At 35.5% G+C, this 18,891-nt stretch overlaps 1 protein-coding gene across 4 annotated transcripts in view; it reads right to left on the bottom strand.

Annotated features, from left to right (window-relative positions):
* The window catches only part of LOC150078211 (uncharacterized), a 446,657-nt gene that overhangs the window by 276,482 nt on the left and 151,284 nt on the right, over window positions 1–18,891 (bottom strand). For all 4 annotated transcript variants that reach the window (XM_090385062.1, XM_090385063.1, XM_090385064.1 and 1 more), the window contains 4 exons: window positions 14,622–14,828; window positions 10,126–10,191; window positions 7,528–7,641; window positions 4,599–4,661 (listed from right to left, as the gene is read on the bottom strand). In XM_090385062.1, coding sequence (XP_090241188.1) covers window positions 4,599–4,661; window positions 7,528–7,641; window positions 10,126–10,191; window positions 14,622–14,828 — 450 coding nt within the window. The remainder of the gene's footprint in view (window positions 1–4,598; window positions 4,662–7,527; window positions 7,642–10,125; window positions 10,192–14,621; window positions 14,829–18,891) is intronic.

Genomic DNA, 18,891 nt, shown 5'->3' with positions numbered 1-18,891 from the left:
GAAGCATTAGCAACTAAGGCCATATTGCTCCAGGGATATGCGGTGGTCATTCCCTGACCTTTCTGCATCCTCCGTATTTGGTGGTCACAGGCTCGAACCCCAGTCTAATCAAGAAGCGTGTGCTACGCACTGCTGCTCCTGCCCATCTGACTATGGAGGCACCACTTCACACTTGTAAGTTTTGAAATTACTGAGTGAAGGTGGGCAGAGCAGTTGTCGACAATCAATGCAATTTTTCTGTTTTCTTTCATCATCTTTCTATCTGAATTTAAAATCCTTCTTCAAGAGGAGTGTTTCCATTTACAATGGGTTTCCTCAGCCTACAAGTTATTTCTTGTTAGGAATTTTTTCCTGCCATAAAGTGCGGTTCAAGGTGTCTTGGTCAGTTAAGCCTCGGGCTGTCATGCTCTCCCATACTCCATCCATCCATGACCTCCTAGGTCTTCTTCTTCGCCTTCTTCCAGGAGGTATCCATTCCAGGATAGCCTTTGGATATCTGTTTTCTTGCATCCGTTTTACATGTCCATACCATGTTAGATGCTTTTCTCTGATGGTGTCAATTTAGAATCCACTGTTCAAAAATTTCACTTGTCATCCAAGCTTTTTTTTTTTTTTGTTGTAGCTATAGTCCAACTCTAACGACTTTACTCTTTTGAAACATTGGGGTTGTTTACTTTTTGCCTATTACCAAAAGTTTACAGTTTTCCATTAACAACCATATTTGCACCAACCAAGGCGTAATTCTCTCATTATTTTTACCACCTACACATTTATCACCTTTAAAAATCAGTCTTGTTCGGCAAACATTTAAAAAATAGACTTGTTTCATCAACATTGATTATGTCTTTGGCTCTTAGTCCTCCATAATTTTTTTTTCAAACTGGTTCTTTCCAATGGGTACAGTCTTCTTCGATTACAACCCCACTTTCACTAGAAATAACTTTTTCGATTAAGTCATGGCACTTTTTAAATTTATCCGGCCAACCCAGAACTGGCTTGGAATGTTTTATGTCCCAGAAAATATGCATACTTCACAGCCTTTTCTTTTATTGATGGCCCTGATATCAGCAAGTTTTGGTCTCAAATCAACTTCACCCACTTAAAAATGGCTTCATCTATATCTTCATACAGACATAATTTCGCACGCTTCTGACTGGGTCCCATTTCCTCAAACAGTTTGAGAATCAAAGCACGGTTTTTCAGAATGGTTGACACACTACTGGCAGGGATACCAAATTTTAAAGCGATTTTTTTTTTTATGCCCCAATCTACACTATTAAGCGCTTCCACTTTTTCCACTACACCCAAGGATTTCCTCTTAGACATGGTAAGGTTACTTGCACAACAGCTAAAACAAAATTGATTTAGGGACCACTTGTACTTACCATACAGAGATGGGCGAAATTTAGTGAAAGTATGGATGACTCATTTCTGGGAAACAGATGAATTTCCAGGATAAAGGGAAAATCCTAATTAACATCTTTGGTAAGTTACCAAAGAAATATGATGCAAATTTTCAGAAGAAATAATTTCTCCATGTACTGTAATGTCTGAGGGGGAGAAAAAAAGTAACACTTACCTTCTGTACTGTGTGTAGATGTGATTTTTCAATTTCAAAGTAGGAAACACAATGTAATCAGACATTTGCAACAAATGAGCAATAATGACACAGCATGCAGTGGCATATAAATAAACACAAAAATTTATGTTGCATTTCATGGTAATGATTATGTCATAGACAGAACATTTGTATCTTTTGTATCAAAACAAAAGATACAAATACATACAAATGTTACCAAAAGATACATTTGTATCTTCTGTTACCAAAAAATATTCCTCTGAATTGTGCTGACCACTCAGGCACATTGTTCAAAAATATTTTTTCCAGATAAAAAAAATAGAAAAAAAATGCAGCTGTGGAAGAACAGAAACAACAAGCATTGTCAGTGAAATTGCATGGATAGGAGAAGAGGAAATGATAACTCTGAAAAATGGGGCATTTTTGATTGCTACAGATGGCAGTAAAGTGATTTGAGCTATATTCCATTGTGGAGACCTTTCATAATTAAAAAAACAGAAGTCATCAAATTGAAAGCAGCTTGCTTGACGGCCTCCGTAGCCGAGTGGTCAGGAGCGGGAGTGCAGTAGCACACGCTCTTTGAGTAGACTAGGGTTCAAGCCCCTGATTGCTGAATACGGTCGATCTGCCAACCCGCACTGGACCAGCGTGGCAGATTATGGTCCATTTCCCTCAGCATGAATTGTTGAGGAGGCTTCCATCCTGCAGTGGGTTGATAATGGCTGCACTTTACCTTTTTTGCTTGCAGTATCAGCACTGGAAGCTAAATTTTCAGTTTACAGATGTCTATCTTAGCAAAACATTAGACATCTTTTTCTAAACAACCTGAAAGCACATGGGATTCCTTAAAAAAAAAAAAAAATTGTCTGGTGCCTAGTGTCAATAATGCACCCCTTATAGAAAAACTAAAAATTGGAGTAGCAAGGTTATTAAAAAAGGAGTTGAGCACTTGGTGGTAATAGGCTATTCCTTGTCATCTTATTAATTTGTGTGCTAAAATGGAATCTGCATGCCTTCCTGCAAAAGTGATGAATATTTGGTGATAATTTACTACTATCTCTAGAAAGAAATGCTAGAAGGAAAGATGAATTTAAACAAAACAATTTCAACTCATCATCATCATCATCAGAGATTTTCAATCAGCTGCAGGAAGAAAGCCTCTCCAGCAACTCAACTGATGCATGCCACTGAAATAAAAAAATAAATAAATAAATAAAAAAAAAAAAAAAATTAAACATATGTATACATTGGATGTCTTTAGTTAAATGTTAACTAGACTGGTAAAACAGAACAGTGCTGACCTTTTGACAAGTCCATTTAAAGACGTTAAAAGTGGTGAGAAAAGCAATAGGAGCACTTTTCAGAGTACCAAATCGAAACGTACAAGTGATCACTAGCAAGTGGTAACAAACTTGTATTCAAATCCAGTTCATGATCCAAAAGTTCTGAAAGAAGACAAATGGAACTCAAGAAAAAAATTCCAATTTGCAAACAACTGGTAAAAGCAATCCTAAACAGGCAAAGCAAGCTGGTGATTCTAGGCATGTTATAATCAATCATGTAGAAAGTTTGTTCATATTTCTCTTCTCTGGCTTGAACAAAGCAATTTGTTTGTTTCATTTGAATATTAAGCAAGGTTTGAAAATCCAACATACCTCACATCCATGTACTGAGATCATTGCTCCTAGATATTTTGAAGAATGTTACATGCAAATTTATTTTATCACATTTTTCAAAACCTTCCACTCCCATTTTGGAAACTGATTACTGCAGCAGACTAAACCAGAAGAATAATTCTAACTTAGTCAGAGGCATTTCTACTGCCAGAGTCATAGAGAAATCTTTAATCAGGGAACTGAAAAGTGCATAAGAAGCTTGAAATATAACAGATTATCCCAAGTCATGCTTCACATTTTAACAATTCCTCATAGTAGTGCTGAGTGTGAGAGAATATTCCAGGTAAGAAAAACAAAAACTGGAGCTCAGAACTTCTCTTTCTGGTGATACTTTGCAAATGCCCCTGATAGCCAAATCTAGGCAGTAAGGCCATTGTTATGAATAAAACATTGACTCAACATTTCTGAAAACATTTCTTAAAACAATCAAAATCATATGATGTCTAATAGAATATTCAAACAAAAAATGTCAGGTAAGCTAATGTTTAAAAGTATACTGGTCTGGTAAACAATCCTATGGCTATATTTTAATATAAATGTGTGTTTTTCCAGCATAGACTTTAAACTATTGCCTGCTTTTTCCTTCTTTTTTTGGGAACCATCCTGTTTTTCATTTTTGGTCCAAAAAATTGTTTTCCCTCCTGCTTACAAATGCCTTATCTCCAGCTTTTCGAAAGTCAAAAGTTGGCAGCTATCCAATTATGAACATGTTTGCTGTGAAATATGTACTTTAAAAAGCATGTTACTTGTAAAAATTGAGAAGCTACTTTCCATGAAAAAACATGCAAGGTACATTTTATGATATTTACTGAGATGGAATGAAAAGGAAACCTGGCCTTACAATGTTTGAAATGATAAATGCTTTTGAAAATAGCAGTGTCAGAAAACCTGAAATTGGTAGCAAGTATGGATTATCTTTGATTCCTTTTCACTATTCTCAAGAATTAATGATAAAATTAGAGCCATTCTCTGTAATAGTGAACTAGGGAAGAGGAAGAAACTGTTTGGTGGTGGTGAATAGTGTTGGTTCAGTTGTTCATTGTATACTTTTATATGCAAGATACCATATCAAGTGTATTTATCTCATTATCCTATTGTTTTACTGCAATCAAGATAATTATTATAATGGATGGATATCAGAAATAAGATACAGCACATTTTCTCAATTTATTGAGTTTTATATGGCATTTATGCACAATTTTTAAATTTGGTTACCATAAGAATCTGTAATAAATGTTGTTATTTCTGATTCTCTGAGCTCTTATTTTAGTAGACTTTCACTGTTGTTGTCAAATAAACAGCATTATTATTTAAATACCAAAATTTCTTCATCACAATATTACCTTTAACTGAAGGTGGTGAATGGTAATTTCTAGCTTTTGTCTGTCTTCCACCCAAGCCAGCACCTGATAATAAAGGATCTTTGTGAATAATTGGTAAAATATACTAATACTATATAATTTTATAAGGATACTTATAAATGAAAATAAATGAAGATCAACTTAGAGTGAAAACACTCCATAAATATATTATGGAGCTTTTCAAATTCCATAATACATTTATAATGACTCATTTCATTGTCAAAATCAGTAATTTCCAATCTATGATATTCAAATCACTGGTAATAATAAGCAGCACTATTAAGTGGTACATGGAAAAAAAAATAAGTGGCATTTATCCAACAACAAAAATAATTTTTTGTGGCAAAAAAAAATTGAATTTTTTCCAATAGTGGTATTTCAGTTAAAATAAATTTGGCAATGTATGCATTGCCTTACATTTCAGATGTATTTGATTTTATTTTCTTAAATCGGCTAAACCTTTCCATATTCTGTGATTAACATAAGTGAAAAGTAAATAACTAATTAACTTTTAAGCAATCAATAGTTAATTAATAATATATACAGTGGCAGACAAAAAAACTGCTTCACTTGTGAATTTTGCAAATAAATGTGTTTTGTGCTGCATTATGGGTTGCAGAAATGTTCAAAATGCATTTGTTAGATGGGATGTATATCTCTGTGAATGAAATACAATCAAAAGACTCCACCTGATATACCTAATTTCCATAAATATCTTCCCAAAGGGTAAAATGCGTAATTAATGGAAATAGGAGAAATCATGCAAACGGCAATCATGACAACCAAACATACATTTCATTGCATTTACATGTACAAACTGAAATGCAAGTTAATGTAATAGTATTATGTACTGTAAATCAGCAAAATAATCCTCAATATTTTGTTTTTCCTCCTCAAACTGCAATAACAGCCTTGCAATGATCTGGCATAGAGCATAGAGTTAATCAACTTCTGGATATACAGTTGCCCAATTTCATGGTACCACATCCTTACAGTGCTCTCCTTCAGCTGAATCTTACTTGTTGGCTTCTTCTGAGCAATTTTAGGTGACATTATATACCAGCAATTTTCAATAGGGTTCAAATCTGACTGTTGCCGGCCAGGCCAGGCCAGTCCAACACTGTAATGCCAGCATTTCTGAGGCATGACTGCACCTTAAGGGAGAAAAACAAGGGAAAACATTGGTGTAAGTATGTTTTAAGCCTTGTGAGACAAGAAGACAAAAACTCATCATTAAATCTAAATAGCATAAAACTTACCAATTTTGCTGTGTGGCAAGGTGCTGAGTCCTGTTGAAAAATGCAGTTTTGGACATCTGTGTGGTGATCCTAATAACGGGTTTCAGGCACTCTTCCAAGATAGCACAGTGTAGATTTCTGCATTTACCATTCCATTAATAAACTTAATTCACCCCACCCCTTTGCTTGTTATGCATCCCCAGACCATCTGACTGGCGGGAAACTTTACAGTCCGTGTTATGCAGTCAGGATGGTATGCCTCTGATTTTCGTCTTCAGACATATCGCTTCCCATCCGAGCCACACAGGTTGAATTCTGATTCGTCAGAAAATATTACGGTGTCCCACTGCTCTTTTGTCCATGAAACATGCGTTTTGGCCAAAGCAAGTCGCTTCTTCCTCATTTGTTGGGTCAACAAAGGCTGCATTAGTCTTGGGCCAATAGGCATGCAGACCACATTCCGAAAGCCATCTTTGGATAGTTTGTGCACTTGTTTCAACACCAGAGGCCATCTCAAAGTCCAGTTTTAGATCAGAAGCACTAGCATGGTGATTAGGAAGGCACAGCCATTTCAAATATTGATCTTGGAAAGGCATAGTTACTCTTACAGCCTGATCCAGGTCTTCTCTTCACATCACCCATTTCGTGCTTTAATTTCAGCTGGGATACTGTTGACAGCTTATTTTATCAGCAATAGCATGCATAGAAAGCCCTTCCTGGGACAGAGCAACAGCGACACTTTTTTTTTTCTTGGTGTCAACTGAACATGTGGAGCCATACTTACACCTCCACAAAACAGGATACTGATGAGCATGTATACCCTTCCAATGGTGTATTTATAGAAATGGCTGATGCAATACCTTTCAATTACTGTCTGATGCAATAAAAGAATTACCTGAAGCAATACCTTTGCAACAAACAAAATGACTGTAATCAAACAATATCTTATGTTTCACTACAAATGCTAGCTTTTTTTAAGGTAATACAGTTTTTTTGTCCACCACTGTAAAGATGTTTTCACATCACTGCGCATACCCCAATGTAATATTCACTCAACTTTTTTGATTTATTTATTCCAACTTATTTCTTGGACTTTAATAAAAAATTATATACAGTATATTTAAACTGTGTTCATAAATGCTAGTCTTCATAAAATAAGCATATATATGAACACTGGCATTTCTCAGATGTGGTTCAGAAATCCAAAGCAATTTTTCCAATTCATATGATTTAATGGAGGATTCCTGTCAAAAAATATCATTTTTTTTTTTTTCTACAGTATAGGTGATGTATATTTAATGCATACTTCTATAGGTGTCTCGAGGTCATTCACTAGCTATTCCACAATACATTCAAGGTATCAATTCCACTCCTTCTCATCAACAAACATATTGGTCTAAAAAATATACTTACATTGATACTGTGTGCCATGGGCATTGCAGTACCACAAATTATGCAGGTGAAAGTATACAGAATAAGAGAAAGAAAATGGCAGCTAACAAATGACCTTCAACTACGTATAGAATTTCTCTAATACAGTAGAAAGTCCCGATGTTGCTGGATTTGAGCTCTACTATATTATTCACTTCTAATCAAATATTTAAATTAGTAATATTTATTACAGGTTTATAAAAATAATTATGTATTCAGTAAAAGACCTAAAGGAGAAATACCTTATTCATTTCATCCCTTCCTGAAACATCCAACATAAGCTGATGCAACAACGAGAAGGAACGTTGTAGTTGTAGGTGTTCTTTGTACAGCTGTTTGTACATTATAACGGCAACCTGCCAGGAGTAAAAAAAACTAAATTCCAGAGAAAGTAAACTATATAATTACAATTCTTTCATCCACCTGCAGTATATTATAATTATGACACATTCATAATTTTGGAGTAAAAGGATAAACTAGATAAACAATTTATGACTTTTATTTTGTTTATTACTTTTAGCTGTGACTACTTGTGGATAACTTTCCCAGTTTATCAATATTTTTCATATGACTATAGTATAGTATAGTATATTCATGTACACTAGTCAAAACAATTCAAAGTGTGTGCAAATGTTTGTACAAATTTGGTGCCACATGTAACTCAGAATGTATTTTGATAGCTCATAGGAACTTTGAGTGTGCCCATGCTATATATGGCATAGATATAGACAAAGACTTCAAAATGATGTAGAGCCCTAGCAACCTCCAGATATGTTTCGCACCTACAATGAATCAAAAAAATAAAATGAAATATCAAGATATCAATGAGTTGTTGCAGATTCAGTCACCACCCTTGTTCAATTTCCAGGTTTAGATGAAATCTAAACCAGGAGCTGCCTCCATCAAAATTTGATGGAGGCAGCTCCTCGGACAGTGTGGAGGATACTTCTGGGACATAGTCACTGAAAGCTGCCTCCACACAATACTCCTGAATAGGATGAGCATTACAAATCAATGACTTGCCTGAACTGAAGCTCCACAGGAGAAGAAAATTGTCTATAACAAAAATTCTCTGGACCAGCCTAATAGGGAACGTATGATACTGACTAAACCACTAAGTCCTTGCACACAGGACAGAAAAATGCAATGTGATTCACAGAGCAGATGAGACTGTGGTAGGCTAATATATATATCTTCTTGGCATCTTCCATTGAAAAAAGGTTAATGAAGTTTCCACAAGGGAAAAATACACTAATTACGGCTCAGGCAATTGTTTTATATTTGTCCCCTGCTATATAGGAGCATTATCATACAATTCCCAGCCTTTATTAGTAATGACATAATGGTAGCCAAACTGCCCAAGCCCTATCCAAGAAACATTGCCCCTAATGTCCATATGGGCCAGTGACAGGCTATCTCCTTGAGCACCATGGAGTAGGATAGAGCTGAAATCCAAATATGCTGATCTTGGGCAGGGACAGAAGGGTTTCTCCTAAGAGATCAGATCTCAGATTTATTTTTTTATTTTTTTTCCAGCTGTAAGTAGTAAGAAGCCTGATCTCTGCTTTGTGAAATGTCTCTCCACCGACCTGTTCAGGCTAGGGGACTCTGATTGATATTGATAATCATGTACATACTTGTATATCAGTGGAATAGAAGAACAATTTCTAGCTTTGGTGTTTTAGTAGCTTGAGAGGTGGGGGAGTTAGTTTGGTACTGTGGTTGGAGGATGTAGCAGGTGATCATGTGCTCTTCAGTGGTACCTGGCCACTAAACTCATGGATATCCTGGGAGGAGTTATTCATACTGGGTCATCCTTCCATCTTGACAATCCACAACTTTAGGAGTAGGAGATTATGTAAAAATTAACTTATCACTCTTAACAAAAGTCTGGAAACACTTCCTCTCAACTCTTAAGTCTCAGAATGCTCACACACTTTAATTCTGTAAAAAGCATAGTGCTGAGGAATCCTCCCCAAATTAGAAAAACTTCCTCATCAGATATTTGTTAAAAAAAAAAATTAATGCAGAACTCAAATGCTTTCCCCCCCCCATAAAAAAAAAACTGTGTGCAGCTGTTCCATAAACTTATTTTTAACATAGCAATTTTAATTTAATCAGAATAAGTCTGATACAGACCATAGTTCCATTAAAACTGTTAGGGAGAGTAAGTGTTTTTCCCCCTCTGCCTCAACATATGTTACCCCAGGGGCTCACATCTGGTGAGTATGGGCTTGGCACACCCAGGGTCCTGAGCTGGATATCATCATTCTTCTCTTTCTTGGTGCTCGCTCTCTCTCTATTTTTTTTTTTTTTTTTTTTATTGCCTGTGCAGCAAAACCCTCAGGCTTCCTTGCACCATATGGGTAATAATGATTTTTTTTTTTTAATGAAAACCCCAAACACGAAAGGTATCAAAACCTATAGTACTTAGTACCATGCATGGGTTGAAGGAGAAGTATGGGGGAAGGGGGATGCCGGAAACTTTGCTCTACAGACTAAACATGGGTTTCACCACTTCAAGCCTCCAATAAGCAAAGTGGTGGTATTTCACTGGTTGATGAAAGTCATCTACCACCTGTAATATCCAGAGTAAAAACAATTTTCATTTAACGAAAAGTATCTATTAAATAATTATAATTACAATGATAATTACTTCTCTTTTGTCTTTCATCAAAAATGTTGCAACAAATAATGTGCTCTTAAAAGGGGGGGGGGAAGTGAGATTATTTTAAGTAGATGGCATAAGATAGCCCTAGCAGAGTAGCAGTAGCTAAGAGTGCAAATGGTATCAACCAAACTGCTGACCACATCATTAACTTATTTTCCTATTAACTTACCTTTTTCGACCAGTGATTTGGCTTCACTTCCAACGGACTGCAGCTCCTTTTCTTACTTCTGCACATCTAAATCAGCAGCATTTATTTTAATTAACTAGAAAAATTATAAAATCTTAACCAATAAACATAACAGTATCTAAACTAATCAAAATTTAATTAAAGTAATTAAATTATATTGCTTAATTTCAACTCTGTGATCATTTGGAATGTAATCAATAGCTTAGATATCACTTATTAAAAAAACTGTCAATATCTGTGAAACTTTCAGAGAGGAGTCGTTACTTTCAATTATAATCTTTACCTTTGAAAGCACTTTACAGGTTTTGATTATATTCTATTTAATTCCTAATTTAATAATCTTTCAAGAATAAATATAACAGAACATCAGTATTACCTGCAGAATTGAATGCCAATGGTAAATCAAAGATTATGCCTTAAATTGGCCTTATGTTGGGGAACTTGAATTTCTAGCAATAAATTTTTTTAAAAAATTGCATAGATGGATTGGGGTTGGAGTACAAAAGCACAACATATTCCATCATATAAGTTGGTTTTTTTTTTTTTTTTTTTTTTTTTTGTCCTGAAAATGTGTGCTTAATCATATTCACTATACAGGTCAATCCCCTTTTTTTCATCATCTTTTGCATTTCATTAGTAGGGTATTGCAGCCAAAATTTTCATTAAGAAACACTTCTTATTCAATTATTTCTGCTCTTTTTAAAAATTTACATTATGGCATTTTATTACACTGCACAGTAAAAACTGTACGGAAAGCAATAAGCATATACAGTATTCTCTTATGTAGAAAGTCACAAAATTTGCAGGTATAAATGAAGATGTGACAATACAAATATTGCATTCTCTGTATCAAAATCTGAGTTTTTGTTCCTTACTCTAATTAGTTATCGACTCTGTACATAAGCAACTCTATTGTAGTTAGTTGAGGAGAGCAGACATGTTTTAGGTTGGCTCCAGCAGAATAACTGAAGGGGATTGTTAAGATCAGGCATTTAGTAGATAAAGTTTTTTGTTTAAAATTCATTTAAATTTACTTTGTGCAATTTTTAAATCTTATTTCAGTAATTTTGTGAAATACAATATTTGTAAATTTAATTCATACCTTTTCTAAAGTATTTTTCAAGTTACATACCTTGTGGTAACTTCAATAGCTTAATTTAAGCTTTGCCATAGGATAAAATTTTGGAAAAAAAATTTATTTCTGTAATGCTTTGTTAATATAAATTTTGTAATATATTGTAAATTTAAATTTTGTAATCTTAAGTCCAAATTTCCCCTAGGTTATTAACAATATCAGTTTTATACATCATCTAAGGATATGATTCAGACAGAAATGCCAGCAGGGATTTATAACATGAATCATGGGTTCATAGCTTGTATGACCTGTGGTAGCATGTATTCTAAGGTCAGTCAAATAGACAAACCAAGCTCAACTGATGGTTCTTTTCTTTGCATCCAATGTAAGGAGTATACTGATCTCAAATTAAAAAAATCGGTGCATTACTAGAAGAATTTGAGTCACTGGTGCTTTCCCTAGAAATGTAACTAGGAGCTCATCAGGGACTCTAGTATCTTGTGACTTGCCAAGTGATTAGCATTAGCAAAGGCACATGATGCAAGAAAGTAAGCTTATATAGCATCAGCCAAAAAAAAAAAAAAAACACCCTTATTTCACCCCCATCCACTCGCTCCAAATGTTTGTCAAGTTCTGCCTTGAATCTATTTAAGCTATCAACTTCTACAACGATAGATGGAAGTTTGTTCCAGCAATCAACCACCCCGCTGGCTAAAGGCAAACTTCCGTACATCTATCCTACAACCGTCTTTCCTCAATTTGAAAATATGCCCTCTCAGGCGATTATTCTGAGCAAGAGGAAGAATCCCATCGGCATTGAGCATGCTCAAACCATTCAAGGCTTTATACACACCCTGATGCCACCCTGATTTGGATCTCAGAACAAAAGTGGTCAAGATGACATCACAGCACTTACAGTACAGCAACCAATGGCAGGTAATGATCACACAGCTTAGTTTGGAAGATGAAGAAAGACATTGAAGTAGTTAAAGGTAACGGTTTTAATTTCAGAAATGGGGACTATGATAGTACAAGATGCTACATGGCATCTATGAATTGGGCAGATTGCAGAGGGAGGATGAATATACTAGAACTATGGAATACATTTAAAGCAATAATCACAAAAGCCATGAACACATATGTTCTGTATATACCATTTACAAAATATAGCATGTGGTGGTTGAATATGGAGCTAGCAAGTGTAATTGAGGAGAAAAGGAGGGCATGGGAAAGTTACAAAACAATGAAAAATAGTTCTACAACAGTTACAAGTTGATCTATAATAGTACAATGGAAAAGATTAGGTCAGCCAAGGCTGAGTATGAGAAACACTAAGTAAAAGAGCAAAGAATGGGGTAAGGAGTTTTCCATGTATGTGAATACCAAGAAGAACATAAATCAGATTGGTCCCAGTACACAGGGGTCCCAGTACACAGGGAATCAATCTGATTCAGTCCCTATGTTCTGTGTGGGGAAAGTATTAGATAACCCAGCTGATGTTTTTTTTTTTTTTTTTTTGATTTGGTAGTTGTTGGCGCATCGGCTTCTGTGGCCATATTGCACCTTCCAAGGTTTTTGCAGTACTTTGATCCAAGCCCGAGGCGGGAATCGAACCCGCGACCTTTGGGTTGCCGGGCAGGTACTTTACCCACTCGGCTAGCCCGGTCGGCCCCAGCTGATGTGGCTGGTGAATTGAATAAGTACCTTGCATTGATCTTTACTGAAAAGAAGTCCTTAACTGTGAGAAGAAGCTGTGCAAGTGCTAGCATTGCTAATAAAGAGTTCTGCTTTGGACAGTGATGTGCAGACCAGAGGTGGAACTGTAAAGGCCAGAGGTGTAAAACACAGCCACCTTTGAAATGCTTCACTTTTCAAAATACTTCAATACAATGAAGTATTTTGAGATAGTTCAAAAGTTTAAATAATCTTTATTATATAGTACAGTATATGGAAAAACACAAGACATACAACGTACCCACCACAGTGTGAAGTATGGGCTTGACATTCGAAACAAATCTAGACATTAAAAATAATTACAATACTATTAAGGGAAATCAGATAAAATTGTGATATTCATAAAATTTTACTAAGATAAATGCAATCAGGAATGGAATGTACTGGAGGGAGATCCCTGTTAAAATTTTTTGGGGATTATCCGAAACCCTTAAATTACTTTGATATAACATAACTATTTTAACCAAGGATGACCCTTAGCTGAAATTCTTCTAATTAACAAATTGACAGCACACCCTTCAATACAATGAATTATTAAGTAAGAAAAGGATACAGAAGAAAAATTACAAATGGTATTATGAGAATTGTAAAAAATGTATGTTCACAGACATGACACAATACAACAGTGTTCTAAGGCAAATGAGATCATAATACAGAAGTTTCTGAGTATAATGATCACGCACAGAAAACAACATATGATCAGGAAAACCAAATTCAATTGGCCCCCGAGATCACGGCCTTGGAATTATAGTATTGCAACCATTAGGCACACTGACAGTGATTTTCGGAACCTTGCATCCATTGCAAACTGAGTTAGGTTGACCTCATACTAGTAGAAATCTATCCAAAAGCCTTAGCTGATTTCTCCTTAACTGCAGAAAAGATCTCAATACCAGCATTTATTTGCTAAGAAACTCCCTCTTGAGTGGTTTTAAGGAGTGGTGAGTTATGTTCCATATAACAGGATAGCTCTAGTTTGTGGAAGTATTAATAAACCACTGATGATTGTAATTTCCAGAAATTTCAGACATAATAGCCAGTTCACCAAGATAAGCAATTTGGCTATGGAGGACCATAGTATTTATGTAATAATGGGGAAGAAGCCAAATCTGTTGTTACAAAGTGTTACAAAAGGATACAAAAAGTTAAAATTGCATTATGTAATTTATAAATGATCCCCTTTAAACAAATTTAAAATAATGACAGCACTTTATTAAACATAATAAATAAAATTAAAATATACCACTAACTAGGATAGTGGTTTTCAACTGGGGTGCCACGGCACAGTAGGGTGCTGCAACAACATTCTTAGGGTGCTATGTAATTTCGGTTTAAGTTACTTAAAGTTATTTATTTTTTTGAAATTTATACATTTATTTCATTATAAAAAGGTGTATGGTATCCATTGTACCGTATCTTTTAATTTTGTGGTGATCTATAATTGATGCATTATTTAGTACCTCTATATAAAGAATAAGATTATTATATAGGTTTATATTAAAAGGTCGAAAACCAATGTGTTAGGTGTTTCTTTTGGCCTAGGGGTACCGTGAAAAAATTACTGGGACACTAAGGGCACCGTGAACCGAGAAAGGTTGGAAACCTCTGAACTAGGAGGTAGTGCTATAAAATAATTTTAGTGTTTCAAACAAAATAAAAAAAAACTTACAACTTTGATGAAAAAATTGTCTGCATAGTTAGCTTGGTGCTGCCTACGTTCATGACGTGCATTACTGAACTTTGTTGCATTATCGCTGGTTGCAAAACATTTCTGATGATTGCAATACCGACCTGACGACCAATCACCACATTTGATAGCAGAAGAGTCTTTCTCTAATCGTATAATGAGACGATCTTTTCCTTTCAATTCATTTATCTAGAGTGGGACAGAGAAAAAAAACACAATCGAGTAAAATACCATATGTTTATTAAAATAATGAACTTAATGAAAAATGTATAGAAATTATTTTACTACAGGCAAGTTTCAAAAAAAATTTTTAATGACAGAAAATCAAAGACATTTCTCATAATTTCAAAAAGAAAAAAAAAAAAAAAACAATTTATCCAAAAGAATTTTTCTAAAACAAATTTAAACTGAAACAAAAAAACTTAATGCACACCTAAGATAAAAGGTAAAAAAATCCACATGTGAAGGACAAAAATGTTAATGTGAAAGCTAAATCTGCTAAATTCTAGAATTTACTAATTCGCTTTGGTAAAAAGCTCAAATTTCAGACTTATAGCACTCTGACATGGTAAATTGGAAATATTATACCTAAAATATCAAATAATTTTCTAAACAAATGATTCATTCCCTATCCAATTTTTAAACAAGGGCATAGATGGTATGTATGCTAACCCCACAGGTTTGTCTGGATAACATATTTACTATATTCAGAATTTGGTGAATATGTAATACAGACAATCTTATAAGAATAGCAAATAAATCCCACATGTCCCTGTTTAAAATTCAGAAAAACAAACGAACCAAGAAATTATCATTGCTTCTCTTTTCACTTTGCACTATTACCAATAATCATTAGGAAGGCATTCTCCTTATCCTCTTATTTAAAAATTGGATATGTGATAATTGGAGAGACAATAAAGGCAAGCAATGATAACTTCCTGCTTTATTCTCTTTTCTGATTTTTAATCAAGGGCTTGGGAAGGGGGGAATATCTCCTATCCTTGCAAAGTTACTTGAGTAACATATTCACTATGTTAATCCTAATATACAGGATTTTAGGAAAAAACATTTGCAAATGCAATCAAACAGGCTTTTACCAATTAAAACTGTTAAATACAGTAGAGCTTCACAGATCTGGCATGCTCAGAACCCAGCCCAATGATTTTTTGAAAATTCCAGTTTTTTGAAGATCAGACACACAGCCTTAGTATGCAGGGATAATTTGTTATTTTTATTAAAGTCACTCTGATCCCTATAACCTCTGCAGAAAGATAGTCACCAGCACTTGCCTAAGAAATAATGGTTACAGGTTCCAATGTTACCTCTGATATAGGTGTTGCTATTGTTCAATATTTTTAAATGGTTGTACAAACAGTACAATATGATTTCAGTAACAGAATTGAAATACATACTACTGTACTATTTAAGTACTATACTGTGAGCTAGTATTGAATACTTATATCTTGCAAAATTAACAATTTTCAACATTGCAAATACACAGTAAGAATGACACACAGTAACAGTCTAGAAAATATGTAAAAACAAACTGCCGTACGTAAAACATATGTAAAATATATTTAAAACGCCAGGTACGAGTTGTTTTGGCTGCACGTGGAGGACTAACATCATATTAGGTAGGTGGTAATGTTTTGGCTCATCGGTGTACCATCTCCTTTCATTTTACTAAAACCCCAGGGTGAATATGGACTTGGCATACCCAGGGTCCTGAGCTGGATATCATCATTCATTCCTCTCTCTCTCTCTCTCTTGAAATTTTTGGCTGGTGCAGCATAACCCTCAAGCTTCCTTGCATCATATAGCTAATAATAATAAATATATATATATATTTTTTTTTTAACCAAGAATGTAAAAGTATATATTGTTAATAATTAATGGTTTTTATGGATCAGGGACACTGCCAAAATTAGGCAGAAGGAGACCAATGACCATAATGGATACATAAGTTTGTAGGTAGCAAGAGTAAAGGGCTAACGGAACTGAAATTGTAACTACGGAGAACAAGGAAGGGACGGAAGTTAATAAGAAGTCTGTCCTTTCCTTGTTCTCCATAGTTACAATTTCAGTTCTGGTAGCCCTTTACCTATTCCACACACACACATCCCCCTTACCATTAATATCCAGACACCCCTCCATGGATGGGGAAACGGGTCCTATGCATGCAACACATCACAGAACCTGCTATAAATAACTGTGACTTTAGACAATGGCACATCAATTTGTCATTGTCTAAAGTCACACAAACCTCTGTGAAAGTATTGGGACTAATGTCAGCACAAGTACAATATGAAGGTCGCCCCATGATATGGGTTACAATAGTCATGCAGCTGTTCACAAGCCATTGATCACCTCAACAAATGCTAGACGCTGACTCTTCTGTCCATGGGACTGTTTTCCAGCTTCTGGAAAACAGTCCTATGGACAGACGAGAGTTTTGCACTCTACCAGTCTGATGGCCGTTCCTGTGTGTGTGGCGAATGTCAAGGGAACAGTTACTTCCTGATTGTATCCTCCCAACAATGAAGTTTGGTGGGGGCAGTGTCATGGTATGGGGCTGCTTTTCATGGGTCCATTAGTCATTATCGACAAAATCATGAATGCTGTCTAATACCAGCATCCTGGACAATTATGCACTTCCAACATTATGGCAATACTTCGGGGAAGGCCGTAACTGCATCAGAAAGGCAATGTGCCATGCCATATTGCTCGGGTCGTAACAGAGTGGTTTAAAGACATGGGTGTGGAAAAGTTGGATTGTCCAGCCCGGAGTACTGATCTGAACTCTATCCAGCATCTTTGGGATATATTGCATGCCGAGATCACCTAAAGAACAAGGCCGAGTGAAGGAACATATTACCTGACGTTTATAAAAAGCTGGTTGAGAGTATGCCACAAAAATTGAAGGCCATCATAAAAGCAAAAGGTTTTAGCACAAAATATTAAATGACAATAAAAGCTTTTATTTTCATTTAATATTTTGTGCTGTCCTACCATTAATATCCAGCAGATGTCCAGATATTAATGGTAAGGCAGTGTATCCAGATTGATCTTGTGTGTGTGGGGGGGAGGAACTAGCATATTCTTATTTTATATTCTAAATGTTTATATAGACAATCAAAGAACTGGAAATTAATAACTATTGAAGGGGGGGGTTGAAAAGTTCGTGGATTGAGTATGATAATGGTACAGTGTTAAAAATTTCTTTACTTCATGTATAACACTTCAAATAATGATCCACCAAGTTTCAATAACTGTCTTTTTTTTTTTTTTTAATTATAAGTCCTAAAGTAAAAAAAAAAAAAAAAAAAAAATTATAATTGATTAAAGATGGACAAAATCAGTCACCGAGCAGTCATCATCCTACATTTGGGGAAAAAGGGGCTAACGTGAAAGACAATTCATGACGATATGGTTACAACATTAAGGAAGAATGCCCCTTCCTATTCCCTGGTTAAGAAGTGGGCAACAGAATTTAAACAAGGAAGGGAAGGCCTGGAAGATTACCCACGCTGTGGAAGACTTGCAACATCCATCACTCCAGAAGTTGTTGACAGTGTGCATGATGTAGTGATAAGTGATCCACAAGCAACAGTTCGATACATTGCGAGTGTCTTGTGGCATCTCATCTGAATGTGTGCATCACATAACAGAGAATCTCGCTATGAAAAAGGTGTCGGCACGATGGGTCCCAAAGTTCTTGATAGCAAATCAAAAGCGCACAACAGTTGTCAAATCAAGTGAAAATTTGCATCGTTTTCAAGCAGGTCCAGCAAATTTCCTTGCATGGTTTGTAACCACAGATGAGACATGGATCCATCGCTTTCGGCCAGAGACAAAGGACCAGTCTGAAATATGGGAACAACTCTTCTCCTCCTCCAAAGAAAGCTAAGTAGACTCCATGCTAAGGTGATGGCATCGATTTTTTGGGATACTGATGGAGTGTTGTTAGTTTTGGAATGCTGATGGAGTGCTGTTGGTGGATTACCTTCAAGAAAGGCCAGACAGTCACAGGGGCATATTACATATACCTTGAGGCATTTGTATGAAAACAGACAAATGCTGGGGAACACTCGGCAAAGGAATCTTGTTCCACCAGGAGACAAAGCACCTATTCACAAGTCTGCTATTGCTATGGCTGCACTGCATGAGTGCGGGTTTGAAATCTTGGATCAACCATATTCACGAGATCTAGCATCTATTTCCTAATTTGAAAAAAATTAGTCTGTGTGCCGAG

This window comes from Mastigoproctus giganteus, chromosome 11 (genome assembly GCF_048544385.1).
Source record: "Mastigoproctus giganteus isolate SK-2022 chromosome 11, ASM4854438v1, whole genome shotgun sequence".
NCBI lineage: Eukaryota > Metazoa > Arthropoda > Arachnida > Uropygi > Thelyphonidae > Mastigoproctus > Mastigoproctus giganteus.
Note: the sequence above shows the minus strand (reverse complement) of the source record. Positions and strands in the feature narration are given on the sequence as shown.